The 15,666-nt window shown below is 38.9% G+C and overlaps 3 protein-coding genes across 3 annotated transcripts; all 3 read left to right on the forward strand.

Moving 5' to 3' along the window:
- The first annotated feature begins 1,091 nt into the window (after window positions 1–1,091).
- On the forward strand, window positions 1,092–3,276 carry LOC141847852 (U-box domain-containing protein 18-like). The gene has a single exon (XM_074735938.1). It carries the CDS (start codon window positions 1,114–1,116, stop codon window positions 3,082–3,084), a length of 1,971 nt encoding a protein of 656 aa, XP_074592039.1. The 5' UTR covers window positions 1,092–1,113; the 3' UTR covers window positions 3,085–3,276.
- A 215-nt stretch (window positions 3,277–3,491) lies between these two features.
- LOC141847480 (uncharacterized) lies at window positions 3,492–8,245 on the forward strand. The gene is made up of 5 exons (XM_074735534.1): window positions 3,492–3,651; window positions 3,739–3,902; window positions 4,146–4,226; window positions 7,712–7,835; window positions 7,926–8,245. Exons 1-5 carry the CDS (start codon window positions 3,529–3,531, stop codon window positions 7,974–7,976), a joined length of 543 nt encoding a protein of 180 aa, XP_074591635.1. The 5' UTR covers window positions 3,492–3,528; the 3' UTR covers window positions 7,977–8,245.
- Window positions 8,246–11,317: 3,072 nt separating this feature from the next.
- LOC141847186 (nucleobase-ascorbate transporter 6-like) lies at window positions 11,318–15,182 on the forward strand. The gene is made up of 15 exons (XM_074735170.1): window positions 11,318–11,443; window positions 11,572–11,732; window positions 11,869–11,966; window positions 12,104–12,280; window positions 12,355–12,455; window positions 12,545–12,620; window positions 12,749–12,808; window positions 12,939–13,123; window positions 13,210–13,306; window positions 13,435–13,521; window positions 13,620–13,678; window positions 13,781–13,872; window positions 14,321–14,398; window positions 14,484–14,644; window positions 14,731–15,182. Exons 2-15 carry the CDS (start codon window positions 11,621–11,623, stop codon window positions 14,947–14,949), a joined length of 1,602 nt encoding a protein of 533 aa, XP_074591271.1. The 5' UTR covers window positions 11,318–11,443; window positions 11,572–11,620; the 3' UTR covers window positions 14,950–15,182.
- The last annotated feature ends 484 nt before the right edge of the window (window positions 15,183–15,666 follow it).

Genomic DNA, 15,666 nt, shown 5'->3' on the forward strand with positions numbered 1-15,666 from the left:
GTGGAGAATAACATACATCATAATGCTCATCGAGAGTTATTCCGGTGAAATTCCTTCGATACTTAAGTCATCACGGAATCTCAAAAGAGTATAATAAAAAGACAATAAATAAAGAATGAAATAAAAGTAAATGAGATCATACCTCTTTAGACAATCCTCTTTGTATTACACAGAGAAAAACTTATTTTATAGAGAAAAGCTTAAAGGGCATATTCATTGAGAAAAATCCAAAAGACGCAGGAGGGCTCTATTGACTATTGTAACCGCTGTATCCCTTTGCGTATTATGATAACTATCGCGTCTCTTTGCATGGCGTGAGGTCAGATCGGCGATAAGTCAGGAGATTGACTCAGCTCAACGGGTCGAGAGATCAACTTTGCTTAACAAGTCATAAAATCAGACTAACTCGACAACTCAAGATGGGACCCGTAAATATATTCTGTTGATCTAGAATTAACTAGATAACTATAACCTCCTCAATTCATTACACTTGAATGCCAATGATCAGGAATTCAATTTTTTTTTAGTATTTGATTTATACGACAAACAAAAAAGAGGTTAAAATTGTGGTTTGCTAATTAAACTCTGTCCCGCGTAGAGACCACCACTCCCCGTCTGCCACGTGTCTCAATTATTTCCAATACTGTTGTTATCATATTTCCATGACAACGATAATACCTTACTAACTTCTGTATTAGGATCCGGATGTCATCATTCAGACACAATTTTTTTCCCTTCTGAACTAGATCTCTACACGCGCTCGTACCGAGCACCTGTAAGTTTACCATTGGAGTCTAACGTGGCTGGTGTTGTAGAGACAACAGCAAGGGTTCGCCACTGTCGGCCGCGATTAAAGAAACACGAAGGGGTTGATCCAATAGGCCACGTGTCCGGAGCCGTCCGCGCCTACACGGGTGACGGTACCCTTGCACCCACCTAAAATAATACTAAACTGCGCGGGCACGTGTCCCTCTTCTTCTTGTGATATCCGCTCGTCGACCGACACGTGTTGTTCCGCAGCCTCCTCGCTTTCTATATATATATATATATGGATCTCGAATGGCAAAGAGGGCTACTAGATTTGTTTCTTCTTAAGTCAATTTCAGCATCGCGATGTCAGTCGCGACTACAGGTAGCCGGAAGATCTTCAGCCTTCCGGCGGTGACTCCCAGCACGTCCGTCGACCCCGTGTCTCTCATTGACGTCCTGTCCCTGCTCGCCGACGACGTTCTCGCCCTCCGCGGCGCCGCCTTCCCCGTACACCGCAAGTGCGCCCGCGAGGCGCTCCGCCAGGTCGTCGTGATCCGCGAGTTCCTTGCCGACGTCGTCGCCGAGGGCCTCCCTGCCTCCGCCTCTGTTGGGCTGGCGGAGCTCTACGTCGCGCTGCAGAAGCTCGGGCATCTCCTTCGCGACCTCGTCCGCCCCGGTGCCCGTCTCTGGGTGCTGGTTCACTCGGATCGGGCGTCGAACGACTTCCGAGCGCTGTTCAGATCCGTGGCCACCGCCCTCGACGTCCTTCCTGTCGACGCTGCGTCGCCGGAAGTGATGGAGCTGGTTCAGCTCGTGTCCGAGCAAGCGTGGAAGGCGGAGGGCGGGACCTTGCCGTCTGACGCGCTCGCCGCGCGGAGTGTGTGGTCAGCGCTTGCCCTTTTCAAGAATGGCATTGAGCCCGATCCGATCGATCTCAATGATCTCATGGAACACTTGCAAATCCGAAGCTGGTCGGATTGCAGTGAGGAGATCGCCTTCCTCGAGGATTTATTCTTCGATTGCGAAGAAAAGGAAGCAGCTTTAATAGGTAGCTTGGAGGCGCTCATGGCCTACTGCCGGGCGACTTTATTTGAAGCCGGAGACGACAAGAAGAGTATTGGTGGAAACCAATTCAAGGCTCTGCATAGACCAGTGAATCATGTGAACTTGGACGACCTCCGCTGCCCGATCTCTCTGGAGCTCATGTTCGACCCCGTGACGATCGCCACGGGGCAGACCTACGACCGCGCCTCCATATCCAAGTGGCTCAAGTCCGGCTGCCTTACCTGCCCCGTCACCGGCAAGAAGCTCGCCGACACCACTCTCGTCTCCAATTACGCCGTCCAGCATTTGGTCGAACAGCTCTGCGCCAGCAAGAACCTCTCCTTCCCCGATCCCAATTCAAAGCAAAAGCGTGATGGGAGCAAAACTGCGACGCCGCCGAGCCCCGCTGCGGCTGGGGCGATGAAGATGGCTGCGGCTTTCCTCGTCCGCAAGCTCGCGTCCCCGACGAATCTGGAACAAAGCAGGGCTGCGTTCGAGATCAGGAAGCTCTCGAAATCCAACGTATTCAACAGGGCTTGTTTGGTGGAGGCCGGCGCCGTGCCGTGGCTCCTCCATCTCTCCTCCTCGCCGGACTCGTCAACGCAGGACAACGCGGTGGCGGCGCTGCTGAATCTCTCGAAGCACCAAAGCGGCGCGAGGGCAATCATGGAGGTCGGTGGACTCAGCCTCGTTGTGGACATCATCAGACTAGCTTTCAAGGTGGAGGCGCAGCAGAACGCCGCGGGCATCCTATTCTACCTCTCGTCGGTAGAGGAATACCGCGCCGAAATCGGGAGTTTGCCAGAGGCGATTCCCTTGCTGGTGGAGTTGATGAGGGAAGGATCTTACCGTGGAAAGAAGAACGCCGTCGTTACAATCTTCGGTCTCTCACTCTGTTCAAGCAACAAAGTTAAGATTTTGGAAGCAGGGGCAGTGCCAGCACTAATGGCTCTTCTCTCTGGCCAAGAAAGGGGGGACCTTGCTAACGACTCGATGGCGGTGCTCGCAAAGATCGCCGAGCATCCGGACGGAACGGCGAAGATCCTAAGCTGCGACGGGGCAATCTCTCGCCTAGTGGAGTTCTTCCGGTCTACGGGGACGTCGCGGTCAGGGAGGGAAAGCTGCGTGTCGGCGTTGTTATCGCTGTGCGTGAATGGCGGGGCGGAGGTGGTGGAATTGCTGAGGCGGATGCCGGTGGTGATGCCGCCGTTGTACTCGATGGTGACCGAGGGGTCGCCGCAGGCAGGGAAGAAGGCGAGATCGCTGCTCAACAGAATACACGAGGCGTGACGCCAATAGATTCCACAATTTGGAGATTTTTTTTCTTTAAATTTATCAGATTTAAATCACTGCTCGTATTTTAAAAGAGCTGTGAATTTGAGAGATTAGTTAGAAATACATTCCTGTATATAATTTATACGAATATATTAATTGTATAGATATTCTGTATTTATATACTTGATTGTAATTTGATGTATAATATGGATGCAATAAAAGAGAAATTTATGCATTTTCTCTTTTCACTCATTTTTAAAATATTTCATTTCACTGAAAATAAAAATCAAAGAATAATTTATGGGAAAGAAGATCACTGGCATGCACGGCACGTGATCTGGGAGGGCTTGAAATTGGGCCGACTCAGCAATTAGACCAGGCCCAATAAGAGTGCCATGGCGGTTTGGTTTGTTTATTAGGGATCCTGCGATCGAATCGGAGTACAGCAAGGCGAACCCCATGGAAGGAAGCGTCGGCGAGGAGCTTGCCGTGGGCTGCGTGCTTTCCCTCAGAACCACCCTCAACGATGAAATCGAAGGCCAAATCGTCGCCTACGATCGCCCCTCCAACATTCTCGTCATCCATATCCGCCTCCTACCTTCATCTATTACTTTACTTCTTCGATTTTGCTTTAGATTTGTATCCTTGACTGCTTGTTGGTGAAGCGCACAAGAGGGAAGTTCTAAGGCGGGGGCTCGAAGGAATGTCCGGCTTCTTAAAGCCAACTATGTCAAGGACTTCACGTTTCTGAAGAAGGCGGAGGATCCACTTGACGTCGGCAAGTGCTTCATCGACCTCGCGGGCCTCCAGGCCAGGGAAGATGCCGCCTTGAGGTGCTATTTATTCTTTTAATATTTGTATCAATTTAGGTTCTATTGCTTGAGTCTCTTCAACCTTTGGTTATCTGTTTGTTGACGAATTAATTATTCACAACGTGCAAGGGAAAATTTTGGATAAGTTTTGTTAGGTAAATTTGTCAACGAATGAAATTATGCTGCGAAATTTTGTTTCCGGTTGAAGGGACGCCTTCATCGGTGTATTTTCTTACTCATGATCTTCTGTGTGATGTGGTGCAGACAAGCAGAGATTGAAGCTGAGAGGATTGGAGTCGGGGTGACTAGTGAGGCGCAGAACATTTTTGATGCATTATCTAAGACGTAAGTAAAAAAGTTGTTTATTCATTCATCTCTTTAACGTCTGTATTTGCAAATTTGGCTGTGAACGGATATCCAGACTGCATTTCTTCCAAGAATGGAACAATTACATTTTCTTTTTAGTAGAAGTAAAACCTTGTTTTACTATGTAAAGTATGATTATTGGTATAAAGTAAAGAAGCTCTAGCAATACTCGTGGGGAAAAGATTTAGAAGCTAATTGATTAATAAAATAGGGATAAACAGGGGAGGTTAGACAAATTGCTATCTTTTTTTTTAACTTTTCCCACATTGGCATTGAAGCATCTCTTGTCAACAAGCAAGCGATGTCGCTTGCACAATATTGTCGCACACAGGCAACACCTTAGCCGAGCACAATATTGCAAGCACTCTAACACTCAAACTAAGGTTGCCTGTGCTTAAGCCACCTTGTTTGTGCCACACTCTACTATTTATCCAGTGCTTATGCTGCCCATATTTGCATCCTCTTGATTTCCTATGCATGTTACCTCATCACTGGCTTGGTCACCCGTCCTTTGTAGTTATAGCTTGATGATTGTATCTTTATAATTTGTAGGTTAATTGGTATGCTGTATGTGATTAATGTGAGTTCACTTAGCATCCTAGAAGCATGTATTCTCTAAGTGAATATCAAAGGGAAAAGAGTCCTAATGTTGTTTGTATAAATGTTTAGGAACTATGTTGCTTAAGTTAGTTAATGGCCATCAGTGGTTTGTTAGATTTGTTAACAGATTAAGTATGGCTATTAGAATCGTATTTCCTAGTATCTTATAGCTGACTACTTTAATGAGTTCCACAAGATTGTTGGCGCACAATTTGCTGCTATAGTCAAAGTAATTAGATTTGTTAATGAAATCTAGTATAGCAATTAGAATTATTATAAACATCTTGTTCTCATGATATCTTACAGCTGAGTACTTTTATGTGTTGATCCTCTTGCACAAATGATGTTGCCATATACCTGTTAGAACTTCAAAGTCACTTGGTCTTTGTTTTTTTTCAAGGTTTTAAAAGGGGTTTCAAGTGATAGACAGTTTGCCCACTATATAGCACCTAGGTGATAGGTGGAGGCCTAGGTGGATGACTTTAAATATTCTAAAATAAAATAGATTGATATTAACATTAAAAATACTAACATATTTACTTAACAGAGTTTGTTAATGATTAAATTTAAGTGTACAATCACATGAAAAAAGTGACAATTGATAAGTAAACTCATACAACAACAAAACTTGTCATATTCCATATTGCTACGAAGAATACACACAATAAACATAGAAGTACATAACACATAGGCACATTGTAACAAAAAAAGCATGACAATATAACATAACAACCAAGTCCCATAATCAGTATTTTGTTACAATACCAAGTAATGAACGACTAGTATGATGCTACAATTAAGTCATCACAATTAAATTATATGTAGAGTCTAATCCTCTAGAAAAACTATTTAAAAGGTCCTCATTAGATTCCTCCTCATTCACTTTGTTAAAGTCAACTAAGGTTAGTCGGTTGGATAACTAAGGTTTTACTGTTGTGTTCAAGTGAATCAAACTTTTTTATTTCTAGTGAATTGTCTAGGCCGCCTAAACTCTAAACCCTAAAGTGAACTAGGGTTTTACTATTCTATTCAAGTAAACCAATTGATAAAAAAAAATTCTAGCAAACCTCCTAGGCTGCCTAGGAATGTTGTTTGGACTGTTTTTCGACAGACACAAAATAGTGAGTGCTTAAACACTAAATGAAGAGGTCTCTTTTCAACTTCCTAGGCATAGACTGTCTTTAGAATAATGCTTTCTCAATAAATATGCAAATTGTTAGGAGCTGAATCTCTTTTTTACTTCTACTTCATTAATGGAGTACCGTCTCAAACTTTTGACTTTAAATCCTTTGTGGTGCCTCCTAAAGTGTTCAGGCACGCATATTTTCATGTTCATCTGCCATCTTTTAGTAAGTTGGATCCTTGCTTATCTATTTTTGTTGGTAGTTCTGCTTGTTAAAACAAGCTCTGTACTTTTATCCTCCAGAATAAAAGGCAATTGTCATTTCTATGTGCAATTTTTCCCCATTGGACCTGATAATATTTTTTGTTCTCTATCATGTATCCTATTAATGCTTGTCTACAAGGGGAGATATATTGACGTAATGATATTTCTCTAGTTAATATCCTAAGGGAGACAGATTGAGGGCATGATGTTGATACCCTTCATATAATTGATAGTTACGGCCAATTCATTTAGCTAATTGCCTTGAGATGTTGCAGACACTTCAATTCGTATAATTGATAGCCAGGAGGCATCAACATCCATGAGGCTTCTCGAGATGCTGTTGGTGTTGAGAAGACCTTTATGCATTCAAGATTCCCTTATCTTGAGTATTTTCTTTCTGTGGGTCTTCTTAATTTACATGCTAATTACCATGAAACTAATTGATATGACAAATGGACGAAAATTTTAGCTAAGAATCAGACTGGATCTCGAACACTCCTAGAGAACATTTTGTAGCTGGCAAATGGGTGTACTTTAGATGGAAAAGTGGATTTTGATGAAACATTTACTCCAGTTGCAAATTGCCAATTCTATAAGGGTCCTTGTTTCTTGTACAACCATCTTTAACCAGAGACTAAAGCAATTAGATGCAAAGTAGGCATTTTTCTTGATGATTACGTGAGGCAATTTGCATGGAAATATCTGATGGATTTAATAGAGAAACAACAACTGGAAAAGTTTTTCATTTGAGGCAGTCATTATATGGGTTAAGGGTTGATCTATTTTATAGAGATGTGAATTCCTAGCGGCTGCAAACAGTTACTTCTTATCACACTATTTTTCAAGCCTAATCAAGATAAGATTGTTATCTTCAGTTTATTATATGAATGATATCATTTTCAAAGGAGATGATATGGAAGAAATTAACCTTAACTCTCAATTTGTAGGAAAGTTGATTTATCTTTTTATACTCACCTTGATTTTGCTTCTGCTTTATGATTAGTAGGTACATGGAATCATGCATGATCCTCACGAGGGTCGTATCGAAGCCACTTACACAATTTTGAGATATTGGAATAGTTGTCCTGGACAAAGTCTTATTTTCTCTCAATATTATGGTTTTGAATATAGAATGCTATTTTCTGATGCTAACTAACTGAGCAAGAATTTTTTTTATTATTATCCCTCTGCCATTGGCTAACTGACCTTTGTTGGTGATAATTTGATAACTTGGTGAAATGAGAAACAAGTAGTGCTTGCAAGTTCTAGTGGCATAGTAGAATTAGAGCTATTATCCAATGTTTTTTGGGAGTTTTTGTGGTTAAAATGCTTTTATTTTCTACTGAGGAAAAAATCCTTTCTAATTCATTGGATAAATTGAAATGAGAAATATGTTAGTGTCATTTTATATGATTTCAGTATAGCTTATTTTCATTTTCCCCCTCATTTTACTGAATCAACTTTGGTTACATGTCAGGCTCCCTGTCCATTGGGATAAGACTGTTATTGTGGTTATGAATGAAGTCCGTGTTAGCAGCCCATACCTCCCAGAAAATGTCACTGGAGGAACACCAGCTGCCAATGATCGGGTGAAGAAAGTGGTATTTTTCTTACTTGGCCTTTGTGAAACCTTGGTGCTTTCATAAAATATTTCTGTTGATCTTATCTCTCTTATGTCTCTGCCCTTGTAGCTTGAGCTTGAAAGGAAAAGGCTACAGGCTCGGAGTTCCAGCCAGTTCTGATTTCTTCAGCCTGTGTAGAGTTGGCTTCTGGAATCTGGTATCCTAGGTTTAAGATAATAGAAAAGAACTTGTTTATTCATCATTCTGCGCAAAATGCACGTTATGAGAAAAATTGGAAGCGCTTACTGTTTGTATTACCTTGAAAATTTGAGTTGTAGTTGCTCAATTATAATACAGTAAATCAAATACTAGCAAGACTTCATTCCATTGTAACAACTCTCATATGGTTCCGTTTTAACAAATCTACGTTTGATATCGAGCCTTCTTTATTTTCATTTGTATCAGCTCAACTTCTCTGCATCTTTTCCCCCCTAACCAAGCCCCTAGAAAGGTCATAAGAATGCTACATGTTTGATCCATTCATCATCATTCGCAATTCTAGGTTGATAAACCTTTATTTGAATTAATCCTTAGAGTTGCTGTGTATTTCATTGTGAAGCTTTCAACGCAAATGTATGCTCTAGATTTGGATTTTTACCTCTCTGCTTGAGTCCAATAAAATACTCTGTATGTTTCTATTAGTACTGCTTTTCCATGAAGATGCAAATCATGTCAATCAAAATTTGAAATTTCATGAGAATGTTAAGACTGATTCGGAAATGTCAAAGATTAATTTGTCTATGGTACTTGAACTAGCTCCGCTTCCAACATCTTGCTTTCAGCCAAAGTAGTCAATTACTAGGGCATGGTTGCCGCCTTGGAACTTTCAAAAAAAAAATCATTATCTGTACCCTTTACCTCTCTATCTTTTTTCCATCAATCTTAAGCTGTCAACTCGCAATCTTGAATTCTCATTCTCACAAGGCTTCTGATCTAGAAACTAATACAATATTCATGTTCTAGTTAAATATAGCAACAGTTTTTCTTTTGTTAGGCAATGCATTTGCTTCCAAGAAAATCATACTTTATGATGATGGAAGATAAGGTGCCAACTCAGGTAGCAGCAGATTCATCCTCTTTGGTCAAAATTTATAGAGTGCAGATCTGATGGTGAAGGATGCCAATGTGCCACGAAGCTTCTCAAAATCCAACCTAAAGCCTCAATCATGCTTCCAAATTTTCCAGCATATTTTTTTTTTTTGGATTTATCAGCACTTTGTGATGAGTGATTGGTAGGTCACTTGTCGCATCACTTTCACAACTTGGCCATCTCATCCTGCCGCATCCCATCACCCAATGCAGTTACCCAGCTGTGTGATAATTGAGGAGAAGGTATCCCATGCAACTATTATTATGTTTCTTGGTGGAAGTTTCATTTTGCCACATTCTTTATAAAACTCTCATCATTTCATCTCCTAACTATTAACATCATTTATTCATCTAGCTGTATAAAAGGGTTGCAGGCACTCTACATGGGTGCCACATCACTTACCAGTCCAATAAATTATGACATTAACCATTAATAGTGTACTTTCTTTAATGTTCTATGCAGTTTCACTTTATCTTTCAATTAAAGGTAAGTGACATTTTGAAGTTAAGTATTGAAATGCCAATGTATGAGTTTGGCAGTTAGTTTTCTGAGTATTTTGTTGGTTTCAAATTGTGATGGATATTTTTGAAAAAAGAGATCAAATTTAGGAGAGCTGAATGAATAATGGGTTAAAGTAGGAGAGAGGTAAAGCTAGTTTTGAGATAGACGCCCTTGGCCCACCTTAAGGTGACAATGAAAAGGGTTTGGGGGCAAGAGTTGAATGGTAGGTATTAAAGTAAGAGCCTTCTTTTTCTAAACTCATTAACACCTAAACCGAGGTTTTTGTTTTATTTTTTTGGATAATATATATGTTTAAATTTAATGCAACTAATTAATGAATTTATTATCAATTTGCTAAATTGTATTATAGTAACTGCACCTTTATCTCAGTGCTGGCGGTTGAATGATAAAGCAAATGTTAACAACCATTGCGTTCACTTTTAGTTAGAAACTTAACTTAATTAATTAATTTAAGATGCAAAAAAATATTGGAACTTGGTTTATGAACGTTTCCACTCATTTAGTATTGTGTCATGTGGAATATGAAATTTATGAATATTTTGTCATTTGATATTTCTATATGCACTATAATGAAGTTTAGTTAAATATCATCAAATATCGAACATCTTAACTCTTATTTGTTTATATACCCTTTTTTTTGTATTTAATGAAGTTTCACAAAATTGTATTGCATAATTAATGCAATAATTTTTTTTATTGTATCATAAAAGTCCAACCTACATCCATAATAAAAACTTAGTGTGATATATATTTCTATAATAAAACATCTCTCTTCTTCTCTTCCATTCTGTTCATACTTAGGCTATGAAAGAAAAAAGAATGATTTTTCATTCCAACTATTTGCTCTAAACTGGTTATAGCAATCTAGATGATCTTTCTTCAATAATCGCTATCGGTATTGCATAACTTCGATTCAATGTTTCTCTCTAAATTTGCCATCGATGATCATTTGTTATTGGCTATGTATCAACCATCAAAATCAAATCTCGATTGAATGGGATGTTTAAAAGGAATCCATAAAAATAATTATTAGTCACTAAAGAACCCATCCATTGATCACCAATCAACCTTTATTCAAGCCTTGAAATCCTATTCTTCTTGTCTTCTTTCCTCGCACCTTTTACCACTAAATTGTCTGTTTCACTTTTATTTAAAAAAAAATCCCCCTTTTTTTAAGAATAAATAATTGTCTGCTACACATTTTTCTGGAAGAAACTAGAAAACTTTTCTTCTTTAAAAAAAATATATTGCGAGGGGAAATAAAATTAGTTGTTTTCTCAAGAATTTAACTCTTTAACATGTAAAAAATTGTAAAACAAAGGAGAATTAGCTACAATAAAATTAAGAGAAACCAAGTGTGGAATAAGATATGGAAATGCATCATTTATCGAAAAGATATTAAAATAAATTACCCAATGATTAAAAGATCAGATGAATATTGATTAATAAACATCTTTCCTTTAATAAAAATATTTTCCTAACCTTATTAATGTACTATTATCCTAGAGTATTCATGCATCTTTGGAATTTAGATGATTTTAATTTTGGCATAAAATAAAATGGAACTGAAAATAGAAAAATGGTTTAATTTAGTAATGTTAACAAAAGATTAATGTTCATTTTTTTTAAAGTCGTCCTAGAAAAACAAGAATAGTTCGCACAATGTTTTCTTACAATATTATTTGTTTTATTTTTCAGTTTTCAATTTTATAAAGAAATTTTGTTTTTTCAGTTGGAAAGATATTATATAATAAGAAATAAAATCTAAGCAACAAATTCTCTTTTACACCCTTAAAATTCGATATTCCATTTCAAATAAATACGATCTACAAATTATAAAGCAAAGTGCGGCTGCTCCAGAGCAGATCAAGAGCAGAGCTGAAGTTTGGAGTGCGATCTACCCAAACCCTACTGGATTTTAGCTTCGTTGATCCTTTTCTCTTTGGTTTTTGTTGCTGTTCTCGAGATATTCCAGGTTTGTTTCTGAATCTTCGTCGCCGTTTAATCTGTCTGTCCCACTTTTTTGAGCAATACTCGTCGCAGTTGGTGTGCACAATAAATGCAGTGGAAGAACGGGCTTTTGTGTTTCGTTTTGGTTTGCAGAATTAGGGTTCTCGAGTTAAGTGGTGGGTGGAAGTAGAGGAGCGGAGAAATGGCCGGAGGTGGTGCGGCGCCGGCGCCGAAGCAGGACGAGTTGCAGCCCCACCCGGTGAGGGAGCAGCTCCCCAATGTGTCATTCTGCATCACCAGCCCTCCTCCCTGGCGTGAGTGCTTCCTCATCTTCTTAGCTTCCTAAGAGATCTGATGCCTTTTGATCACCTTTTGAACTTTTCTGCTTCTTAGTCTTCTAGCTGTTATTTCAGTGTCCTTGATCTAGTTTTCTTCACCTTTGGGTTGCAGCCGAGGCCGTACTTCTTGGTTTCCAACATTTTCTTGTCATGCTGGGAACTACTGTTATTATCCCCACTGCACTTGTTCCTCAAATGGGCGGAGGAAATGTAAGAGTAGATCAGTTTGTGGGGGAAATCTTATTATTTTCCCCCCATTCAAACACATTATATTGATTATGTTCATTGCTGTGTTTGATTTTTTAGCTTGTAATGACTTGACAAAAATTTCATCATAAACAAAACAGGACGACAAAGCCAGGGTAGTCCAAACAATATTGTTTGTGTCTGGCCTCAACACTCTTTTTCAAACTTTCTTTGGGACACGCCTGCCCGCTGTGATCGGAGGTTCATATACTTTTGTTGTGCCGACCATCTCTATCATCTTGGCTGGTCGTTATAGTGACATTGTGGATCCTCATGAGGTTGGTAGAAAGATTAAACTATGGTTCATACTTGCATTCTTTGAACATGCTCACGTGATTTCTTTTCTACGCAGAAATTTTTACATATAATGCGTGGAACCCAAGGTGCTCTAATTGTTGCTTCGACATTTCAGATTATTGTTGGTTTCAGTGGTCTTTGGCGAAATGTCACTCGGTTAGTAAGCTTTTATCCTGTCTATGCTAGTTGTTGTCTGCCATTTTTGTTGTTGTTGATCTTCTTAAATTTATTGCGCCTCATGTCAGATTCTTAAGTCCATTGGCTGCTGTACCCCTTGTTGCACTTTCTGGTTTTGGGCTTTATGAGTTTGGCTTCCCAGGGGTAACATTTTACCATTTTATGGAAATTTAAGTTTTAAAGTTCTAAAGTCCTATCGTGGTTCTGGTTATTTGTCATTCCACGATCTATTTTATATCTATGATCCTAACTTGGTACATTTTGGATGATAGGTTGCCAAATGCATTGAAATTGGGCTTCCACAGATAATTCTTTTGGTCTTATTCTCACAGGTATAGTTGATACATGAAGAAAAAAAAAAAATTTCAGCTGCTTTGGCATTGTTGTATCTGTACCTTCATTGAGGTTTAATGAATCATTTCTTAGCATCCATGTTCAACTGCTTTATGTGCTCTATGACAGTATCTTCCTCATGCTCTTCACTCGGACAAGCCTGTTTTTCACAGATTCTCTGTCATATTTTCAATTACAATTGTATGGTTTTATGCATACTTGCTTACTGTTGGAGGGGCATATAGACATTCGCCACCAAAGACACAATTACATTGTCGTACAGACCGTTCAGGACTCATTGGTGGCGCTCCTTGGTAGGGTGTATATATATATATATATATATAACATTCTTATGTTGCTATGTTTGTAATTTTTGATATCCTGATTGTAACAAAAATAGGATAAGAGTTCCATATCCTTTTCAATGGGGTGCACCAACATTTGATGCTGGTGAAGCTTTTGCAATGATGGCCGCATCATTTGTTGCTCTTGTCGAGGTAAATTCTCTTTATCTTGAATCTTATGCTAGAATTGACTGGAACTGTTCTTATAGTGATTTAATTATTCAAGTTGTCTTAGCCAATTTGAATATCTTTATGATTTTGTATCTTGTTACTCTGGACAGTCTACTGGAACTTTTATTGCAGTAACAAGATATGCAAGTGCAACGCCATGCCCGCCTTCTGTTCTCAGCCGTGGTATTGGGTGGCAGGTATATGATCATCAATTGCTTTTAACTGATTTCTAACAGAAACTATCTTCTTAGTATCTCAATTCCCATGAAGCATATAACAATAGTCCAAACTTCAGGGCATAGGCATCTTACTGGATGGAATTTTTGGAACTGCGAATGGCTCTTCAGTGTCAGTGTAAGTTTCATGGCATGACTTGCCTTTCTGTTGTTTCCTGGTTTATCTCGAATGTATAATTCTTCCCTTGTTATATAATATTTTTTAATCATTTATGTGCAGCGAGAATGCTGGTTTACTAGCCTTGACACGCATTGGCAGCAGAAGAGTTGTGCAGATATCTGCCGGATTCATGATATTCTTTTCCATTCTTGGTAAGCTTCTTTTTTCTCTAAGTTTTGGTTTCCAACTTATTTGCTACTTGTTTCTGTCTTTTCTCTAATTAAATAACTTATTTATTAAATATGTGGTATGTCTATGATGATTAGCATGGTTTCTTTGAAATGTGTTGCATTATGTCTTTAAAAAAAGGACCAGAGTCACCTTTTATTCTGTTCTCGTTTTTTTACTTAAACGAATGATCTCTTAACATTGAAATGCAGCTCCTTTACTCGTTGTCTACTCAATGAAGGTTCAAATGAAATCGTATATTTCTTTTATCATTTGATATGCGTATCTCGTTGCATCATCTAATTCCCTGTTTTTGTGTTGAGTAATCATTCAGGAGAATTGATGTATTTCATTACAGAATAACTTGTTTACGTGAACTTGATTTTCATAATAGTTAGATCGACTAATCAACTGATTTTCTTTGCCAACTAGGAAAATTTGGAGCTGTTTTCGCCTCAATTCCCGCACCAATTTTTGCAGCTCTCTACTGCATTTTTTTCGCATATGTCGGTATGTCTTCTGATGCAATACAACTTCTCAGTTTCCTCATTCGAGATTATACGTTGCATTCAATTTTGTATTTGTCCTCAAACAGGTTCAGTTGGCCTTAGCTTTCTTCAATTCTGCAATCTCAACAGCTTCAGAACTTTGTTCATCATAGGATTCTCAATTTTTATGGGTCTGTCAGTTCCACAATACTTCAACGAGTACACTTCGGTCGCCGGCTATGGTCCAGTTCACGTCGGAGCCAGATGGGTCAGTCAAGAACTAAGTGAATTCCTAATTCCTTGAGATTGTCCATCCATTGCTTCATTTTTCTTTCTTTTCTTTTCCTTTTGCAGTTTAACGATATGGTCAATGTGATATTCTCTTCAAAGCCATTTGTCGCGGGTTTAGTGGCATTCTTCTTGGACAACACATTGCATAGGCACGATCCTACCACGAAAAGGGACAGAGGTTATTATTGGTGGAAGAAGTTTCGAAGCTTCAAAGCCGATATGAGAACTGCGGAATTCTACGAATTGCCATTTAACCTCAATAAGTTTTTCCCATCCGTTTGAGACTCCAGGAATAGAGGTAACTGCCGAATCTACTACTAGTAGTTGAATTAGAGAGTTCTTCTGTCAGAGTCGGTTGTAGTTCATTTTGCTTATTCGCCCAAGTTACTGTGGAGTGAATCCTGAGTCGATTAATAGTTTACAGTTTTATCTCGTGTATAAGTTTTATTCACTCGATGGAATTGCCTGTGTTACCACTAAGCTTATAATTTCCCCTAGTGACCAGTCCTTTTTAATGATGCTTGATCAATTGCCAACAGACCTTTTCTCTCTGGGCGACGGCGGTTCATTCAACTACTTTGTAGTATAATTTATCTAATGAAATTAAAATTAATATTCTATTTTAATAATAATGATGTGAGATTGAGCACACGTCTCAATTAGGTTCAAGCATGTATTGTTTTGCCGATCATATTGCCCATGATCTCTCTCTAATATCTTCCATGAGAAAGATCCGTGGAATCTACAGGTAAATTCGAACTGTTAAAATTAATAATTAAATGATTTAAAAGTAAATCGAGAAATTATAATTAGTCGTTGTGAAAGAGGGTATTACTTAATTTTATCAAAGATTTAACGTTTTATTCTCTTCTACAAATTTATTCTATCATAATCAATTCAGTTATAGAGGTAAATGATTAAACTTTTTCGTTTCTTATCTATGTAACGTCGCCTGTTGCCCATGAACTCATTGATCTAGTGGGAATACAATATAAAATA

Source organism: Curcuma longa, chromosome 16, assembly GCF_044706935.1.
Source record: "Curcuma longa cultivar G26 ecotype Majalengka, Jawa Barat chromosome 16, ITB_CL_G26_1.1, whole genome shotgun sequence".
In the NCBI taxonomy this organism is placed as follows: Eukaryota; Viridiplantae; Streptophyta; class Magnoliopsida; order Zingiberales; family Zingiberaceae; genus Curcuma; species Curcuma longa.

Bases quoted from the DNA above. Each gene is read 5' to 3' on its own strand.
- LOC141847852 (XM_074735938.1), top strand. From the start codon at position 1,114: ATGTCAGTCGCGACTACAGGTAGCCGGAAGATCTTCAGCCTTCCGGCG.
- LOC141847480 (XM_074735534.1), top strand. From the start codon at position 3,529: ATGGAAGGAAGCGTCGGCGAGGAGCTTGCCGTGGGCTGCGTGCTTTCC. The intron at 4,227-7,711 runs GTAAGTAAAAAA...GTTACATGTCAG, and splicing joins TTTGATGCATTATCTAAGAC to GCTCCCTGTCCATTGGGATA. The intron at 7,836-7,925 runs GTATTTTTCTTA...CTGCCCTTGTAG, and splicing joins ATGATCGGGTGAAGAAAGTG to CTTGAGCTTGAAAGGAAAAG.
- LOC141847186 (XM_074735170.1), top strand. From the start codon at position 11,621: ATGGCCGGAGGTGGTGCGGCGCCGGCGCCGAAGCAGGACGAGTTGCAG. The intron at 12,621-12,748 runs GTAACATTTTAC...TTTGGATGATAG, and splicing joins ATGAGTTTGGCTTCCCAGGG to GTTGCCAAATGCATTGAAAT. The intron at 12,809-12,938 runs GTATAGTTGATA...GCTCTATGACAG, and splicing joins TTTTGGTCTTATTCTCACAG to TATCTTCCTCATGCTCTTCA.